This window comes from Trichechus manatus, unplaced genomic scaffold (assembly GCF_000243295.1).
Source record: "Trichechus manatus latirostris isolate Lorelei unplaced genomic scaffold, TriManLat1.0 scaffold00092, whole genome shotgun sequence".
Classification (NCBI taxonomy): domain Eukaryota; kingdom Metazoa; phylum Chordata; class Mammalia; order Sirenia; family Trichechidae; genus Trichechus; species Trichechus manatus.
In genome coordinates, this window is record NW_004444028.1 from 2,702,789 (window position 1) to 2,724,146 (window position 21,358).

Here is a 21,358-nt window from a genome sequence, read left to right on the forward strand (position 1 = left end):
TGTGTGTGTGTGTGTGTGTGTGTGTGTGTGTGTGTGTGTGTGTGTAGTTCTGTGTAACACTGTCCCATGTATAGATTAGTGTAACCATCATCACAATCAAGATACGGAATTGTTCCACTACCACCAAGAACGCCCTGTTGCTATCCCTTGGTATGACCACCCCTACCCACCTCTACCCTCCCATTTCTGCCCCCAAGAACCATTAATCTGTTCTCCATTTCTACATTTTTGTCATGTCTAGTATGTTCTATAAATCTAATACAATATGTAACCTTTTGAGATTAACTTTTTTCATTAAGCACAACGCCCTTAAAGTCAACCCACATTGTTGGACGTATCATTCTTTTTTTTACTGCTGAGTAGCATTAACCCATTGTTTGGATGTACCAGTTTGCTTAACCTTTCACCCATGTAAGGACTTTTAAACTGTTTCCAGTATTTACTATCACAAGTAAAGTTTCTATGAACGTTTATGTACCGGTTTGTGTGTGAACATAACTTTTTATTTGTCTGGATTTAATGCCCAAAGGTACAATTGCTGGATCATACGGTAAGTGCACCAGCAATGCATGAAAGATCTAGTTTCACTGCATCTTCACCATCATTTGGTGTTATCACTATTTTTTCTTTAAAGCTGACCTAATAGGTGTGTAGGTTCCCTGGGTCAAGCAAAAGGTTAAACTCTCAACTATTAGACGAAAGGCTGGCAGTTCAAACCCGCCCAGAGGTGCCTGGGAAGACAGGCCTGGCAATCTGCTTCTGAAAGGTCACAGCCTTGAAAATCCTATAGGGCAGTTCTACTCTACATACATGGGGTCTCCGCGAGTCAGAAACAATTTGATGGCAGCTGACAACAACAATAATAGGTGTACAGTGACACCTCATTGTGGTTCTATATATATTTTTAATCTTACCAAAAAAAAAAAATCAAGTTTTATGCCGATTTGAAAAAATGGAGACACAACAGTGTTATGGATTGAATTGTGTCCCCCAAAAATATGTGCTGTAAATCCTAACCTCTATGCTTGTGGTGGAGCCTTTGCGTTGCAGTGGTTAAGAGCTTGGCTGCTAACCAAAGGGTCAGCAGTTCGAATCCACCAGCCACTCATGGAAACCTTGTGGGGCAGTTCTACTCTGTCCTATAGGGTCCCTATGAGTTGGAATCAACTCAACAGCAATGGGTTTGGTTTGGTTTTATGCCTGTGGTTATAATCCCATTAGAGAAGGGGTTATTTCGTTATGTTAATGAGGCAGAGTTAGTGTAGGGTATATCTTGAGTTAATCTCTTTTGAGATATAAAGGAGATTAAACAAGCAAACTAGGAAGCAGACATGGGGAAGACAGATGACAAGACACATGGAGATCTCCAAGGAACCAGGAAGCAGAAGCGGAAGAGGCAAGGACCTTCCTCCAGAGCCAACATAGAGAGAAAGCCTTCCCCTAGAGCCTGCACTCTGAATTCGGACGTCTAGCCTCCTCAACTGTGAGAAGAGAAATTTCTGTTTGTTAAAGCCGTCCACTTGTGGTATTTCTGTTACAGCAGCACTAGAGGGGAGACAAGAGTACTGTACATTTATATAATTTATTAATGAAGAAGATTGGAAAGTACAACACAGCATCAATCCCTGTATCTTGGAAGTCATAAAAGGATAAGAAATCCATCACTTCCTTTAAGTAACCCATTTCAGCAGTTAATAAAGCTGATGGGTTACAATATAGGAGAGATTTGTCAACAATATATGAACTTCTCCTTGTTCTAACACATTTAAATCATCATGTCCACGTGTTCTATCACTAGCTTCTAAACAAGCCCCTCAAAACGTTGGATGTGGCACAGAACTGTGGTAGTCATGAAAGGAATCAAAAGCGATCAAGACTCAGTTTTACCATGATCTATTTTATAACCCTAAATAAACCAACAACCTCTCTAAGCCTCTAAAACTGGGATAATAATACTTGCCTGTGTTCAACAACTTCTAGTTAATATTTATAGCATTCCTATGGCAAAGGCCCTGTATCTCCTAGAAATATATTAGTGAATTCACTATCCTCATTTAGGAAATGAAGGAATTGTATGGAATACTTTTTAAGACTTACCCTACGCCTTTAATTATCTAGTGCTACTATCCTTTGGCCCCCCAAAATTTATGTGTCTGCCACATGTAAAACACATTTACCCATCACATCATCCCAAAAGTCTTAAATCAACTCCAAGTCCAAAATCTGATCTTCTGCATCATCCAAATCAAATATGGGTTAGACACTAGGCATATTCCATCCTGGGACAAAATTCCTCTTCGTCTGTGAACCTGTGAAGTCTAGACTACACGTTACCTGTTTCCACAGTACAATGATGGAACAGGCACAAGGCAGACATCTCCATTACAAATGAAAGAAACTGGAGGGAAAGAAGGGACTACAGGCACCAAGCAAGTCTAAAACACAGGAGAACAATTTATATTAGCTCTCAAGGCTTGGAAATAACCCTTCTGTTCTCTGAGACCACCTGAGCAAGGGCCCTGTTCTCCAGACTCTGGGTGTAGGCCACAAACTCTGGGTTCTGGGCAGAGGCCCCTGGACCCTGGGCTTCAGCTCCACCTTCAAGGTCCACTGGGACCATAGCTCTGCTTTGGACCTGTTATCAGGAGGGACCAGTCCCTGGAGAAGGACATCATGCTTGATAAAGTAGAGGGTCAGAAAAAGAGAGAAACACCCTCAACAAGATAGGAGTGACACAGTGGCTGCAACAATGGGCTCAAACATAGTAACAATTGTAAGGACAGTGCAGGACCAAACAGTGCTTTGTTTTGTTGTTCAGAACGGTGTTCGGAAGCGACTCGATGGCACCTAACAACTTCTTCCACTGTCCAATCAAATATTCGTCATTTTCTTTCAAAGCCTCACCAGAAGCACATATAACATCCACATTTCTAGCAACATTTTGTTACTGGTGCCATATGTATTCTCTAAGATGATAAAAGACACTCTCTATAGCTCTCCTCACTTTCTTCTGAGCCCTCATCAGAATCGCCTTTGACGTCCGTAATTCTATCAACAGTCTTCAAGACAATCTAGGCTTTTACTATCAGTCTCCTTAAAACTCTTCCAGCCTCTACCCGTTACCCAATTCCACAACCATTTCCACATTTTAGGTACCTGTTAGAGCACCACCCCATTCCTGGTACCAAATTCTGTCTTAGTTATCTAGAGCTGCTATACCAGAAATACCACAAGTGGGTGGCTTTAACAAAGAAAAATTTATTTTCTCACAGTTCAAGAGGCTAGAAGTCTGAATTCAGGGTGCTGACTTTAGGGAAAGGCTTTCTCTCTCTGTCAGCTCTGGAGGAAGGTCTTTGTCTCTTCAGCTTCTGCTTCCTGGTACCTTGGAGACTTCCATGTGTCTTGGCATCCATCTTACCCCATCTCCTCTCTGCTCACTTGTTCAATCTCTTTTATATTTCCAAAGAGATTGACTCAAATTACACCCTGTGTTAATCCTGCCTCATGAACATAACAGAGACAACCCATTCCCAAATGGGATTACAACTACAGGCAGAGAGTTTAGGATTTACCACATATATTTTGGGGGGACATAATTCAATCCATAACACCCTGGTTCTAGAACTTCAGTTTACAGAGTACTGAGGAACTGTGATTCCTATTACCATCATTAGAAATTAATAGTATGTGTCAGTATTTATGAATACCATTAATTAACCTAATTATTAGTAAAATATGTATAGGATTATAAAATATGTTTATAAAATGTCATTTTGTAATTGTATTACTATTATATATTAGTAACAATAAAAATAAGTTGTTTTTATTATAGTATGAAAGTACATACCATGAGGGCAGAGATTATTCTATGTTATGCTCATTGCCATTATTACTTCAGTATCTAGAAGAGAACCTGGCACAAAATCAGTGTTAATAGTTAAGTTAGTAAATAAATAAATATACAATAATAATCCCTTAAAGTTATATGGTAATTTATGGTTTATAGATATTTTCACATTTATTGTTTTGTATGATCCTCAAAGCAATCTTATAATTAATGTTACCAGTTAATTTCATAAATTAAGGAAACTGTGGAAGAGAAAAAAAAAAAAGTGTCCCATCCAAGGTCAAGTGGTAGAGCTGAGACTTGAATGTCAATGCCCTGAACCTCAATCCATTGCTGCACCTTGGCTGTTTTGAATGTCAGCAAGGTCTAGGAATATCTGGCAAGATCTGATGTCGTCCAAAGAATCACAAGTTACTTTTTCTTCAAGATGATGCAAGGTAAAGAGCAAATTAATACAATTATCATCTGATCCTTTAATGAATGAACAGCTTGTCCTTTTTTTCCTCGAGGACCTGAAAATTAAAACTCATGTACTACGCTTCACAGTGATAGATGAGACTCAAGATGTTCACCCTGAACCAGAAAAGAGGCATGCCACTCAAACCCAAGTCTCATTAGACTTCCGGATGTTTCTGTGAATTTGTGGACATCCTCAAGACAGACCATGCGTAATTATAACAAACGTTGGAGAAGTTGTAATTGCTCTTCTGTGCTTACTAGCAATTTCACAGGGCTATCAGGGCTCCACAGAGAAGATGCGTCCATCTGTACCGCCAAAGTCACAGGCGAGATTCACCTTTCATGATAAGGAACAGTGACTATAGGACAACAGAGAAAGGAGAGCCTGCTGTGAGTCTAAATAGTTAGATATTACTGTTCAAAGTTCATAATCAGCCTTCTCATACATTTTCTACCACCTATTTATTACTCTATGTTAAAAACAAAAAAATATTTTACTAACAGTGAGAACAGGAATAGCAACACATTGGACTATGTGTTCAACACAGAAATGGTAGGGGAAACCCAGGCTAAATTATTCCTTAAATATTCCACCCTAGGTGGCCATCAGTTTCCCTCACATTTCAGAACTGCTGAGAAAACAGTTATGCCCTGGCTAGGAAGAAAGGACTGACAATCTGCTTCCAGAAATCAGCCAATGAAAACCCTATGGATCACAGCAGCCCGCCGATCATAGGGATGACACAGGACCTAGAAGTGGTTTGTTATGTTGTGGATGGGGGCACCATGAGTCAGCGCCTGACTCAACGGCAAGTAACAACAACAACAACGTACTAGAACACATGACTTCTCATTATTGTTAGTTCTCCATCAAGTATCAGTAACGCAGGACTCATCGCGTCCCAGAAACCAAGCCCCAGTCTTATCTGCTCCAGAGAGAAATGATGGGGCAATGGAACGGGCACATTCAAGAGAACTTGTTTCTGGACCCAGTTCAGCCTAAACACGTGGGTAGCCTTGGGCAAGCCACCTCCTTCTCTCTCAGACTAAGTTTTCACATCTGACAAAGGAAAGAACTGGACTAGATAATCTTCAAATTCTTTTCTCATTCTACTGCTCAAAGACTTCATGACTACAGACAGCATGAAAAATGGCACTGGCAGGAAAGGAGAAAGGAAACAAGCTTGGCTGCCACCTCCATCATGGTAGGGTCAGCTGCTCATTAGAGCATTTTGTTTAAGTTACCATGTCTACCCTGTATTAGCAATCATCTATAACTATTTTACCTCCATGGAATGAACTGATAACCTCAGGGTAGCAGAAAGCATAGGGAGACCTTCTTAAAAAAAAAAATCCAGATTTGGAAACTCCATTTAAAAGAGTAAGTTTCACCTATCCTTCTCTGTCATGATGAGCCTAAGTGAAGCGAAGCTTTAAAAAAAGAGGCCTTATTTATATTATACAGATGTGTGAAATATAATATGATCTACATAGAAATAGTCTGTGACAAGTCACCACTGTGAAATTAATTTCAAAGCAGAATCATGTAAAACTAAAACAAAGGCATTAGAAGAGACACGAGGCTGTCTAGCCCAACCTCTGATCAATAGAGCCTTTTAAGGTCAGTAAGAGCCCTGGGTATGAAGGCCCATCTCTGCTCTTTTACTAGCTGCACGATTCTTTAATGATTATTTCACTTCTGGGGGTTTACTAATCAGTAAAACAGCAATAACATCTGTTCCACCTCCTAACTCAGAGAGACCTACAGTAAGAATTCTCTTTGGAGAATTAAAACACACTGAATACAGAAGCGCTGGATAAAGCATAAAGGACTGTACAAATACAAAGCATTGCTGAAAGGAGGGTGGCCGTAAATTTGCACCCCGTGGGCTGACTTTTTCAAAAACCTACATAAAAATGTTTCTTAAAAAGAACTCCAGAGATTGGCAAAGGTCAACTCCAGGCCACAGGACAACCCCAACTTGACAAACTTCCAAGTATCCACTTATTCTATACGATTAACCAGTGTCATGGTTAGGTAAAACACATTTATCAAATTTCATTTAGTCAAGCTTGCATGTGTGTTTCTCATTTTAGGGTGGTAATAACGGAAACGTTTCAAAACCCTCTCAAGAAAATAACGTATTACAAGAGTAGGAGAGCTCATTTATTTTGGTATCTACCAAGAACAGAACAAGGTCTACACACTCCTTACCATCAAAGTCAAAGGCTCTATGTTCTTGTAAACTTGAAGCAGAAAGAAGCTCCAGATCAGTGGACAAAGAACATTAAAGGCTCACACCTTAGGGATCAGAAGAAGAAAAATAGCATTATTGTGTCTTCGTCATCAGTGTAGAAGAGGGAAGAGACCAAATCATACCTACTACCAAAATCATTTCACCAAAAATAATATAGACACAAATACTGTAAAAACTCTGTATGAGCAGAACTGTCCCATAGTTTCAAAGGAGTGGCTGGTAGATTTGAACTGCCAACCTTCTGGTTAGCAGCCATAGATCTTTAACCATTGCACCACCAGGGCTCCAAACTCTATATGAAGACAAAACTAAATATAGATATAAAGGCTCATAAGTGGTGGAGGGTCGGCAAAAAAGAGGAAAACCTTCAATGAGATAGACTGACACAATGGCTGCCAACGATGGGCTCAAGCATGACGATTGTGAGGATGGTGCAGGACCGGGCAGTGTTTTGTTCTGCTGTACACAGGGTCGCTATGAGTCGGAACCGACTCGACAGCACCCAACAACTATGTAAGAGGTTCCTAAGCGCTGCACACGGAAAGCATTTGGAAATGCAGGGGTATACAATGACAGCTAAAGAAACACAAGTTCTTTAAAAAAAAAAAAACACAAGGAGAATAATGGGAACAAAATGAAAAGACCTGATGGCCTAAGAAGCTACTAACTGGGAAAAAGAGCATAGCCCACTTTTAAGTGTGCCAAAGCCCTCTAAAGAAAGGTTATTAGCAGAATGCCTTATAAAAGAAAATGATAACATATGGTATCAGATAAATATAAGTTGATGTGGAAGACGTGAGAGCTCTTCCGCTTTCACTGTCAGAGTTAAAAAATGAGAGCGTAAACCCCAGAGATTACAGACATAATACGAAAGTGAGAAATGTAATTGGTAACTTCAAGAAATCAGTGATTAAACAACTCCTAGACGCAAAAGGTCAGCGGTTCAAACCCACCAGCTGCTCCACAGGAGGAAGATGTGGTGCAATCTGCTTCTGTAAAGATTTACAACCTTGAAAATCCTATGGGGCAGTTCTACTCTATCCTATAGGGTCGCTGTGAGTAGGAATTGGCTTGACAGCATCGGGGTTATTCTAGGACAGGAGAAAGCCAGAAAGAGAGAACCCTTTTTTTTTTTTTTGTGGTGCCACATAGATCACAGATAGAAGGAAGAGCCTCAGAGACATCAGTTAAGGCAACAGCTCAGTTCAAAGACTCAACCCAAAAAAACCCACTGCTAACAATCCCAACTCACAGCCACCCTATAGGACAAAGCAGAACTGCCCTATAGGGTTTCCAAGGCTGTAAATCTTTACAGAAGCAGACTGCCACTTCTTTCTCCCAAGGAGTGGCTAGTCAGCCCAAATTACAGACCTTTCAGTTAGCAGCCAAGTGCTTAACCACTGCAGCACCAGGGCTCAAAGACTTACTAGCCATAAAACCCGGAGAATGACACCTCCCCTCTCCAAGCTTCTATTTCTTTATGTGGAAAAAAGTATTTACTTCACAGAGTTATTGCTCAAAGGCAATACAGTAGTAATAAAAAAAAAAAATAGTGTCACACATACATTATGTGCTCAACAAGCGACACAGTAAGAGCAGGAGCAGTAACATAAGAAATAGAAACGTGATAGAATTTAAGAGTCATAGCAGAGGATGCATACGGAAACACAGGGAAGGGGCTGATTAACTCTGAGGCCACGTGGGGGGAGACATTTTGAGAAGGAAATACAGGTAGGACTTTAACAGGCAACAAAAAGATGTGGAGTGGTGAGTTGAGAAAGGATGGAGTTGTGAGCTACAGAGTGTGCAAACAAGACAGAGATTATGTCAGTGCTGCTGGGAGACATGACAGATGGCGGGTGAACCCCACAGATCACAGGGAAGAGGGCAAAGCATCTCAGAGCGGGGAGGATCATCCGAAGACGTTCCGAGTGACGGAGTGTGAGGGAGACACACGTCTTTCTCCTCACTGTCTCACATGTGCCGGTAATTAGCCCACTGAATAAGGAAGCTGCCTTCACCCTGACCCTCGAGTATATATGGACCGTCACACCTTCTGAGACTACCTCACACCTTTGCTTCCTACTCTATATGGGCTGTTGTTGTTTGCAGCTACTACCACAGAGTCAGCCCCCGATTCATGGCGACCCCTGGACAACGGAACAAAACGCTGCCCATCCTACGCCATCTCCATGATCAGCTGTGGACTGGACTGTGGCGACCCACAGGATATTCAATGGTTGATTTTTGGAAGTAGATCTCCAGGCCTTTCTACCTTGTCTGTCTTAGTCTTGAAGCCCCGCTGAGATCTGTTCAGCATCTTAGCAACACGCAAGCCTCCACTGACAGATGGGTGCCTCCTTAGTCTCTCCACCTTAGAGGGAAGTCTATTGTAGCTCTCCCCAAAAATCAGGAGACAAAACGACAACCTCTCTAGTAAGCAGACAAAGGGCAAGGCTGAGAAAACAAACGAGGAAGTCAACACATGGATCCTGCTGTTCCTGGGAAGAAGGAATCTCCTCCAGAACCCATTCCTGAGCCCGGCAATCACTCAGAAACGATGAACCAAAGAAAACCAGTTCCACTAAATCCTTGATAAACTGCAAAGGTGCAGTCTCCCTAAAGGACAAATAAAACCTCAGGCACCGTCCTGAAGATTCAGAGAACATCAAGGCTTCTTTTATTGTTTTCCCAGAGAGGCTCTCTGATGGTCTTGTTACTGCCCTTCTGGGGGAGAGGAGACCCAGAGATCCACAGCCACAGTTCAAGAGTGCATTCTCAGGCCGTACCTTCGCTATCATCCTGTCCAAGCCTCCAGACACCTTACACAAGCTAGATCTCTGGCTTCAGACGTCAATCCTAAAAAACTAACAGACCATTAAAGTGTTTCACTGGGAGCAAGTTGAGGAGGAGGAAGGAAACAGGAAGAATGGCCAAAATATATCATGAAGTAAATGCAAATCCAGGTATTTCACCTTCCAACTTGCAGAGCCCAAAGAGGAGGGCAGAATAAATGAGAATTAAAGAAAGAATTCAGGGAAGATGACCAGGAGCAGGTCTGCACACAGCATGAAAAGGTCTCAGGCAAGATCACTGAAACAAACATGCTAGGGACTGGAGCTCCTTTCACTTTCCCTTCCCTCTCAGTTCCCAGAAGGCTAATGCTCTTCTGTTTGTAAGTTCTAGGTTATTGCTTTCATGAGTCTGGATGAGCCATGGACACCAACTGGCCAACAGGTGGAACCTCTTCAACCCAAGAGGAGTGCCCTCTTTGTGCTGCCCATGGAGTTTAGTGCGTGAGTGTGCACAACACGTGTGCATCTTAACAGAAAGATGATGATCTCAGGTAGACCTTTAAACTCTGCTTGGTTTAAACTGAATGTACCGCCATTAAAACCACCGAAACTAAGCTTTACTCAAATTTGCCAGTGAGCCTCAACAGAAGATCTCACCCAGCCACGCAGCTCTTTAGACAACTTTACCCTGCAGAAGCCTAGGGAAGGAAAAACAGACAGGGAAGGCAAAACAACTCCAGGCATCTTACTATGCCAACTTTGCATGGGCTCCCCATCTGACCATCGGTTGGCAGCATTTTGGGATACTTGTCCAAAGGCAGGAGGGAGGGATAACTGAGTTACAGAAAAAGCCCTACAAGACAAAGGGGTAGAAGGTGAAGGAGAAGGCAGTAGAAATGTGCTAAGCTGTGACTTAAGGGGCTGTGGTTCTTGTTTTGGCTCTAATCCTAATTCACTGTGTAATCATGGCCATATAACCCCCTAGGAGGTCTCAATCTCTTTGTCCACAAAAGAGATGTTGGCGTAGATGATTTCTAGGGGCTCCTTAAGCTTTGACAGTCCATAGTTATGATAACGACACTCTAAATTCATGAGCTATGTTATTTCAGCAAAACAGTGTACTCTAAACCACTTCCACTATATTAAACTTTCCCACTGGAGGTCCCCAAATTCCAGCACCTACCCTCGCCTTCAGGTTGCTTGTATGGGTTGTACTTGGGCTTTGGAGCAACTACTGGTGCAAACTTCTTGGGTGGCTGTTGTGTGGACACCGAAATGCTGGGGGTCCCAAAGGAATGGGTGGTCTCCATCCGAGCAGGCACATGACCAAGGCCCTCTCCAGTGCTTTTGGGTGGCAGCCAGGATGGGTGAGACATTGTTGGAATCTGGAATTAAAAATAAACAAACACAGCTGTTTTTACAGAACCATGAAAACAGAGGCAACGGACCTTACTTCACTGTTATTTCATCTTCGATACTTTCATGCATCTTGCTAAAGCTCTCTGGAAAAGGAGAAGGAAGAAGAAAGATGGAGGAGAGAGGAAGGAAGGAAGAGGAGGAGGAGAGAAGACAACAATGAAGAAGGAAGAGAAGGAGAACAAGAAAGAGGAAGAGGAGGAGAGAACATTATCCTCATTCAGTCTTTAATACCTACCCCTATCTTAGTTATCTAGTCCTGTTGTAACAGACATATCACAAGTGGATGGCTTTAACAAACAAATTTATTCCCTCACAGTCTGGAAGGCTAGAAGTCTGGATTCAGGGAACCAGCTCCAGGGGAAGACTTTCTCTCTGTGTCGGCTCTGGGGAAAGGTCCTTGTAATCAATCTTCCCCTGGTCTAGGAGCTTCTCAGTGCAGGGACCCTGGGTCCAAAGGACATGCTACTCCCCCGGCTCTTCTTTTTTGGTAGTATGAGGTCCCTCTCCTCTCTGCTCGCTTCTCTCTTTTATTTCTCTCAAAAGAGACTGACTGAACATATAGCCTAATCCTATGTTTTAAGTCCTGCCCATTAACTGTCTCTAATTCTGCCTCAGTAACATCATAGAGGTTTGGATCTACAACACACAGGGAAATTACATCAGCTCGCAAAATGGTGCACAACCACACAATACTGGGAATCGTGGCCCAGCCAGGTTGATACGCATTTTGGGGGGACAAATTCAATCTGATACCTTTCTTCGAATATTACCAATTTTAGTGCCTCGCACCTTTCAGGAAATAGACATGAATTAAAAATGGCCTCTAGACTGAAGGAGAATCTTAAACGAGCAAGGTTGGAAAAATGCTTCAATTTTATTAATAATCTGTTAAGATAACTATCATACCAAGCAAATGGTGTTAAGTTACCTAAATGAGGTGGTAAGTTACCTAAATGAGGTAAAAAGTGTTGCTGGGATGCAGAAATATGTAAGATTACTTCTCGCTGGGAGCAGAACTAGGAAGACCCCATTGGTGAGGAGACATTCATGCTGTGCCTTGTATGACTAGGAGAGAGCTCAGGCCTGATCAATGTCAGCAAAGGAACACAGGCAGAAAAGTACAAGAGACTTAGTTTAGGGTGGCTGGACCAGAGGATGGATACGGAAAGACAGCTAGCAAAAGAAGTCCCTAACATGGTGCAAATGGTTAACGTGCTTGGTTGCTTATCAAAAGGTTGGAAGTTCGAATCCACCTGGAGGTGCCTCAGAAGAAAGTCCTGGTGATCTACTTCCCAAAAAGCACCAGTGAAAATCCAATGGAGCACAGTTCTACTCGGACATGCATGGGGTCACCAGGAGTCAGAATCCACTCAATGGCAACTGGTTGGTCAGCTAGCAAATAGCTCAAACATGGGTTGGTACCAATGCACAGACAGCTTTGGGTACAAGCCTGGGGAATTCCGTAGGCAATAAGGAACCACTAAAAGTGTATTCTCGAAGCTGGGTATAATGAATGCATAGCAGGGCACTTTAAAATCATCTGTCTGGCAGGACTGGCTCTGCTCCCCGCTAAGAAGCATTTGGAAATGGAGGGGAGAGGGTGCTGGTTGCCACAGTGCCTGGGGAATTTGCTGGCATTTCGAGGCCAGAGGATAAGAACATTCACCCAGTGTAACACGCAGGACAGCCCCACACAACACAACAATGTCCCATCAGGAGTTCTGTTAGGCTGATATCATATTGGACCTTTAGGAAGAACTTTAACCAGGAGAGCACAAACCACTCCAGCCCAGGTGCTGTTCTGATCAATTACACACGCTATGTTACGAAAGAAGGAGGATGCCTTGCCTGTCATGAAGCCCATCAGCCCTCCAGGCAGCCTGCTGGTGGGGATGAGCCTCGCAGACGGCCGCTGACGACAGCTCTCCAAGCTTGATTACAAGAGCTCTCCAGCGCAGGAGGCCCGGAAGGCACCCTGCACCCACTCCCACCCCAAGCCCATCCAGTAATTTATTAATTGAACTGAATTAATTGAGAGGGCTCCATGATTACTTCCAGATGTCTGGAATGACAAAGATCGCTGGAAGTGCAGGAAAAAATACAGTCTTCAGCACGTGGCATAGCAATAGAGAGATAGGGTGGAGGGGGAGGGATGAGACACAGTGTTGTCTGGATATTAGCATGAGGCCACACCACGAACGAATGACATGATTTTGGACAGTTCTCCCCATCCGTCTGCCCTTGACCTGTGCCTCAGGTACCTTCCACCATCAAAATTGAGATAAGGAGCCCTGTTCTTCTAACTCACAAGAGTCTTACGACAGCCAATGAGATAACATTAAAGTGCTCTATATACTGTAAGGGAGCCCTAGTGGCGAAGTGGTTAAGAGCTCAGCTGCCAACCAAAAGGTCGGCAGTTCAAATCCACCAGCCGATGTTTGGAAACCCTATGGGGCAGCTCTAGTCTGTCCTATAGGATTGCTACGTGGCAGAACCGACTCGATTGCATCGGGGTTGTTTTTGTTTTATTTATATATGATAAAGTACTATGCACAGTGAGAGAAAAGGAATGCCTCAATTCTCATTGAAAGCCACTGGGAATTATTTGGCCATCCTGCATGGAGGGAAATCGTTGGAGGTGTAGTTTTTGCAAGGCAAGGATAACATAAATCAACGAGAATAACATGAATCAAGAGACTTATGTTATTGAAAGCAGTGATGATACTGGCTTTTCACACTGGTTACAGGATCCTTTTTCTTTTCCTCCTTGTGCCTTGTATATATGCTATGTATATACACACTTGCTAAATTGTGAGTTTCTTCAAAGGGCAAGGACCATATCTTGCACATCCCTTCACCGACATTAACGCCTAGGACAAAATCAGTAAAGAAAAGTAACCGATGGACACCTGTTTTACTTGGTTCTGACATCAGGTGCTTACTTAAGATCATTTGAAAATAATTATTTTCTTCCCAAACACCAAAACCGAACCCATCTGTCAGGGTTGAGAAACACCAGTTTTGGTTTGGTTTTGCTTATTGAGTCTCGGGTTTCTATTAAATAGGGATAAAAGTGTTGGTTCTGCTTTCAACATGACTAAAGTGCATACAAGTGGGGAATAAGTGGGATAAAATAAAGGCTGGAAATTTTTAATGCATTTAAGCACATCTTGGTTTAATGCATTTAAATATATCTGTAGTAGAAATAGGAGCCCTGGTGGTGCAAGTGGTTAAGCACTCGACTGCCAACTGAAATGTCGGTGGTTCAAACCCACCAGCCGCTCCAAGGGAGAAAGAAATGGCAGTCTGCTTCTGTAAAGATTTATAGCCTTGGAAACCCTAAAGGGCAGTTCTGCTCTGTCCTAAAAGGTCGCTGTGGTCAGAATCGACTTAATGGCAATGGGTTGGTTTATTTTGTTTTTTGTAGTAGAAATTTTGATTAATCATTTTTTCAAATGGGTTAATACTACCCTTGCAACTTCTCTGTAAATCTAATTTTTTTTTAAATGAGTCAATGTAGGATGCAGTGATTCCTGAAGCAAACATGCACATTTCTAGAGCACTCCCACGTTATCCGTCGACTAAGGCATCCTGGCTTTTCCGACAGTCCACAGATATACAATAGGCAACTTCTGAAAAATGGACAACTTCAGTATTAGCATGCAAATCATTGGCTTCACAGTCTTTTCAGTAATGCCCAACACCATATATTTTCCTGACACCGACTCTCCTTGGAGACACCTCCAGCTCACCTCCTAAGAGTGCTGGGGTCTGGCCAAATTAACTGGTCGCAGAAGAACTTTCCAGCATCTTCCCCTGCCATTTTGCTCCATGTCAACAGCAGCCCCATGACACCATTCCCAGTGCTTGTAATAAACTTTCGTGACTCTAAGCTCTTACTCATGCTATACCCATCATCAACAATGTCATTTCCCTCCCTTCACGTTCTATCAAGTCTTGTTTTATTTTATTTGTTTTTTATCTAGACCCAGTTCAAATGTCTCTGGCTCTCTGAACATTTCTCTAATTTCCCCCAAGAAGGGTAGCTTACTTGCCTTTCTGGACTCTTCTAGTCCTTTGCTTATATGACTCTAACAGTCTACATACAAGCTCCCTGTTGACCTGCCTATCTTCCCCAGTGAACTGGAAGAAGCTCTTGGAGGTCTCATCTGCATGGCAGTATTATCAACGCTGGAGGCCCACAGAAAAATATGTTATGCATGAATGGGTAAATAAATGAATGCTGATTTCCCACAGTTACTCATCTCTTTTTAGAATTTCTATATCTTCCTCCTTAGTATCTACTGTACAATGATCCCACCCTTAATTTGGTAATTCAATGCACCATATTGTTATTGAACCATCTTTGCATCCCTGGAATAAATCCTATTCAGTCACAGTTTTAGTGTTTCGAGATACTGATGAATTAGACATGCTATCTTATTTGGAAATTTTTGTAAATAAAATCATACATAAGATCATTCTATAGTGTTTCATATTTTTTCTTTGGTTGTTTTATTTATTATTTTTAGGTTTTGATATGGAGGTTCTACATCTTTTTTTTTTTTTTATGGATTACATCTTTTTAATTTTTTTATTCTTTCCCATACAAAAATTTATACATACACTGTTATGTGACTCTAATTGCCCTCCCCATACTGTGACAGCACACTTCTCCTCTCCACCCGATTCCCCATGTCCACCCTACCAGCTCCTAACCCCCTCTGCCCTCCCATCCCACCTCCAGACAGAAGCTGCCTGTTTAGTCTCTTGAATCTACTTGAGCTAAGAGGCACACTCCTCACAAGTTATCACTTTATGTCCCACGGTCCAGTCCAATCCCTGTCTTAAGAGCTGGCCTCAGAAATTGTTTTAGTTCTGGGCTGATACACAATCCAGGGGCCATGCTTTCTGGGGTTCCTCCAGTCTCAGCCAGACCATTAAATCTGGTCTTCTTACTAGAATTTGAGTTCTGCACCCCACCTTTCTCCTGCACCATCCGGAACTCTCTGTTGTGTTCCCTATCAGGGTGGTCATTTCTGGAAGCCAGGCACCATCTAGTTCTTCTGGTCTCAGGCTGATGAAGTCTCCGGTTTATGTGGCCCTTTCTGTCTCTTGGGCTAATACTTTCCTTGTGTCTTTGGTGTTCTTCATTCTCCTTTACTCCAGATGGCTGGGAACAATTGATACATCTTAGGTGGCCGCTTGCAAGCTTTTGAGACTCCAGATGACACTCAGCAAATTAGGATGCAGAACGTTTTCTTAATAAGCTTTGTTATGCCAATTGACCTAGATGTCCCCTGAAAGCATGGTCCCCAGACCCCCACCCCTGCTACTCTGTCCCTCAAAGTGTTTGACTGTATTCAGGAAACTTCTTAGCTTTGGTTTAGTCCAGTTTCTACATCCTTTTCTAATGTCTGGATTAGTTTAATGACAACATTAGAATTATCTGATCTCTAAAGGTTTTTCAGGAGCCCTGGTGACGCAATGATTGAGCGCTTGGCTGCTAACCAAAAGGCTGGTGGTTCAAATTCACTTCCATTCTGCAGAAGAAAAGACCTGGCGATCCGCTCCTGTTAAGATTACAGCCTAGGAAACCCTGTGGGGCAGTTCTAGTCTGTCACATAGAGTCACTATGAGTTGGAAGTGACTCAATGGCCCACAACAACAAAGGTTTCTCAGAATTCAGTGAAAAGTTATCTAGATATGATACCTTCTTTAATAATAGATTTTAATCATATTTCCAATAACGTCTATGATAATTGTAGCAGTTGTAAAGTTCTTCTAAGGTCAGTTTTCAACATTTATATTATGGAGGAAATTCATCCACTTCCTGTAGGTTTTATCCCTTCACTCTTTCAACCATACTACCTCTTGATTGAAATTCATGTCTCCTCCACTATAAATCCTTTAGATCCTGAACATTACTTCCTACCTGGGCTTAAAGGCATAATTCAGATAGCCCATCCTTCAGGTCAAGTTTGTATCCTTCTTCTATACTTTCACAACACCAAGCATACTGTTATCATCACACGCATCATATGCTACTCTACTTGTTTGTCTGTTTCCCAAACCACACTCATTAATTCCCACGAGCAGAAGGAAGTACTATTTTACATTGCCAGGGTATAGTACATGGTAGGCAGTCAATAAAAATGATTGTTAATTTCATTCATTAATTACTCACTGCCATCGAGTTGATTCCGACTCATGGCAACCCTGTAGGACAGAGTAGAACTGCCCCATAGGGTTTCCTAAGCTGCAAATCTTTACAGAAGCAGACTGCCACATCTTTCTCCCATGGAGCAGCTGGTGGTTCAAACTGCTGACCTTTCAGTTAGCAGCCTAGTGATTAACCACTGCGCCACCAGGGCTCCTAAATTAATTTGTTAGTTAATTAACATTTGTCTGGCACTGCAACTCCAGGTGAATCAGATTCACATTCTATATTCAAGGAACTTAAAACCAATGTGAAGCAGATATATTTACATACATAGAGAGAGAAAGAACAACAGAGAAAATACATGGGGAAAAAAGAAAATACTGTGGGGATGTCACAAAGGCTAACACAGGCTTCACATGGCTAGCCCTTAATCAGATCTTTCAGAGCTAAGTGAGTCTGAAAGATAAGTGAAAAAATAAGGATAATGCCTAGAAATACTGTGAGCTCAGGGATGGGGTGAGGCATTTCTATGGGACAGAGAGTAGACCAGTTGTACAGAAATGGGGCACTGAGTTAGAAGAATAGTTGGGGAAAAGACTGGGAAAGTAAAATAAACTTTGCTTTGTAACCCACTGCCATCAAGTGGATTCCAACTCATACCGACCCTATAAAACAGAGCAGAATCATATCACAGGGTTTCCAAGGCAAGTGGATTCAAACTGCCAACCTTTTGGTTAGCAGCCAAAAGCTTAACCACTGCGCCACCAAGGCTCCTTGGTTTGTAAAGATCTCTAATACAGAAATGAAAAGCTAGAACTTTTACCTTTAAACAAAGATCCTACAAGAGTGAAAACCCTATGTAAGGAAAAGGAACCCAGAGGCACATGTTGGATGGATCTTAGGAAGGCAATAAATGCTACAGCATAACCATAGAGTCTCCATGGCCCCAGCTCTAGTCTCAGCTTCACCAGTAACTATCAGGTGACCTTTAACAAGAGAGGACACTCATTTGCAAAATGAATGTCTGTAAAGTCCCAACCAGCTCTAATCAGTCTATAGTGCTTTCCTTCTCTTAATTACAGTCCTTCATTTACTAAATGGGTTTAAGGAAACCTCACAAATTTAGTGAACAGATGAGCAAGAACATGTCAGTTGGGGTTTCTCAGCTTCTCAGAGAAAAGTCCACTGTAAACACAAAGATGAGCAGTGGTGAGAGCCGGTCTTGGTGGACCAAAATTAACCCCAGCTCTTACTTCCTCTGGTTCTAGATCAGTTTCACTCTAAGCTTCTGATCATCGCGAAAGCAAGAAGTGAAAGGGAAGATCTCCGCAGAAGCTCTAAAAACACACAAACACCATCAGAAGGGGGAAGACAAAAGAGATGGCCCTTCTCTAAGCAAGATGTCCACAGCCGAAGAGAAAGTCACAAAGCTGCTGATCCCTAAGCATTGCCGTTTCAGGATCTGTGGTCAAATGCAACACAATGCAGAAGAACCTAAGAAGTTTCACTTATCACACTCACTGTTGCTCTTCTGTCTTTCCCGCCTATCTGCTCAATGGGTATAAGAAAGCCACAGAAAGACAATACATAGTAAGTATGTATTGCGGACTTAAGACATGCCAGGCAATTCGCTAACTGCTATATAATCATCCCAACTACCATATGAGGTAGGGTTATCATTGCCCACTTGTAGCAGATCAAGAAAATAAAGCTGTAATAAGTTCAATAATTTGTTCAAGGTAACACAGCTACTAAATGGGAAAGTTGAGGCTTGCACATGGGTCTTCTAACCCCAAATCCATGGTCTTCACCACTGTCTCGCCTCCCTGTTTGAAAGAAAAAGGAAAACATCACAATACAAAGGAGGCCACCACTTAGAAACAGTAGTTTCTGCTGTCCATTATTAAGAAATCACCTTCACTCCTAGCTCCTGGATCCTTCTTGCCTTAATGTCTTCACTATTGTATTGCATCAAACTTAACCTTAATGAGCCAGAATAACACTAACCAATGAAGCCAACAGCATGATCAAACGAATCAAGGCTCAACAGAATGCAAGTGACTCCCAACAGTCCACATGATGTAAGACCTAGACCTTTCCTCAGCAGATGGGAAAATTTAGGGCCTCAGGTAGAGTGAAATGTAATATGAATAAAGCTATTCAGCCTCTCGGAAGGTCCTATGTCAATGCCGCATCACTGTCATCCACAAAATTAGAGCTAACTAGTGTGTGGACTAGATGTTCTTTTTTTCCCCCCAAAATCAATATCCTAATGTTTGAAACATCTATATAGACCACCAAAATTTAAAACCACCATTACATGGTATTATCTAACATCCAGTCATATGAGCCTGAAGCACTAGTTTTCAATATTGTCTTTTTAATGTGTGTGTGTGTGTCTGTGTGTGTATATATATATATATACATATACATATAATATACATATATATAATCAAAACCAAACCCATTGCTGTTGAGTCGATTCTCACTCAAAGCGACCCTAGAGAACAGAACAGAACTGCCCCATATGGCTTCCAAGGCTTTAATCTTTACTGAAGCAGACCGCCATATCTTTACCTCACGGAGTGGCCGGTAGGCTCAAACTGCCAACCTTTTGGTTAGCAGCTGAACGCTTAAGTACTATGCCACCAGGGCACCTATAACTTGCTGCCATTGAGTCAATTCTGACTCATAGTGACCCTACAGGACAGAGTAGAACTGCCCCATAGGGGTTCCAAAGAGCGGCTGGTAGATTCAAACTGCCCACCTTTTTTGGTTAGCAGCTGAACCCTTAACCACTGTGCCACCAGGGCACCTACAACTTGCTGCCATTGAGTCAATTCTGACTCATAGCAACCCTATAGGACAGAGTAGAACTGTCACATAGGGTTTCCAAAGAACAGCTGGTAGATTCAAACTGCCCACCTTTTTGGTTAGCAGCTGAGCCCTTAACCACTGCACCTATGGATGTGTGTGTACGTGTGTGTGTGTGTATATTCTACTTGGATCCACAAACAACACCCATGGAAGCAGCAGTCAAGAAATCAAAGGACGCATTGCACTGGGCAAATCTGCTGCAAAAGACCTCTTTAAAGTGTTAAAAAGCAAAGACGTCACCTTGAAGACTAAGCTGCGCCTGACCCAAGCCATGGTGTTTTCAATCACTTCATATGCACGCGAAAGCTGGATGATGAATTAGGAAGACTGAAGAACTGACGCCTTTGAATTGTGGTGTTGGTGAAGAATATTAAATATACCATAGACTGCCAAATCTGTCTTGGAAGAAGTACAACCAGAATGCTCCTTAAAGCAAGAATGGCGAGACTACATCTCACATACTTTGGACGTGTTATCAGGAAGGATCAGTCCATGGAGAAGGACATCGTGCTTGGAAAAGTAGAGAGTCAGCAAAAAAAGAGGAAAACCCTTCAAGAGAAGGACTGACACAGCGGCTGCAACAATGGGCTCAAGTATAACAATGATTGTGAGAATGGTGCAGGACCGGGCAGTGTTTCGTTCTGTTTTAGGTAGGGTCGCTATGAGTCGGAACCAACTCCACGGCACCTAACAACAACAACACCCATACGCATATACATATATAGGTGTATGCGTGTATATGTATGCATGTATGTATAGATAGAGATAGATACATACTCTGATTCAAGGGTAGAAAGCCATTGGTGGCTTAGAGTATTTATGCTAATCTTTGAATCACATTGCACTAGTCCCTGGAACTCCCTTGGCAATTATTCCAAGGCCTGGCTTGGGGTCAGTATTTATTGAAAGATACTGAGGGAAGAGGCAGGTGGCGCAAGAATTGAGAGGCTGAGTGTTCTGTGACTTACACGTCAGAAGTAGTTGATTGCAGACTGAAGCTTAGGATTCATGATCCTTAACAATTTCTTCATTTAAACATGCAGCTGCAATTTAAATACCTTTCTTCTAATTTGAAAGCTTTTCTCTTTACATAAAAGTCAGTACCTTCTTGCATTTTCAAAACTGCTTTCTTAATGATCAACTAAGATGGTACAATGTGCTTCTCTCCCTAGACCAAAGCTAACCATCCTCCTGTGTATCTCCATATTCAGCTTGAGGATGCCTGATCTTCAAACTGCAGACTCAGCTTCCAGTCTTAGCACAGCCATGAGTTCAGAGCCCAACCTCTGCTTTCTCTGGGACCGCAGCGTCTTCCTCCAAAACTGAGATGATTGGATTAAATGAGTACTAATGACACCTCTGGAGCCCTGCTGGCACAGTGGTTAAGAGCTATAGCCGTTAACCAAAAGGTCAGCAGTTGGAATCCAGCAGCCACTCCTTGGAAACCCTATGGGGCAGTTCTAGCCTGTCCTGTAGGTCTGTAAGAGTTGGAATGGACTCAATGGAAACAGGTTTTTAGGAATGACAACTCTGGGTCCCT

The 21,358-nt window shown here is 42.3% G+C and overlaps 1 protein-coding gene across 10 annotated transcripts in view; it reads right to left on the minus strand.

The window, feature by feature from the left end:
* Window positions 1–21,358, minus strand: part of LPP (LIM domain containing preferred translocation partner in lipoma) — a 756,943-nt gene that overhangs the window by 466,248 nt on the left and 269,337 nt on the right. For all 10 annotated transcript variants that reach the window (XM_023736780.1, XM_023736775.1, XM_023736779.1 and 7 more), the window contains one exon: window positions 10,543–10,744. In XM_023736780.1, the coding sequence (XP_023592548.1) occupies window positions 10,543–10,735 (193 nt within the window). In that variant the 5' untranslated portion in view covers window positions 10,736–10,744. The remainder of the gene's footprint in view (window positions 1–10,542; window positions 10,745–21,358) is intronic.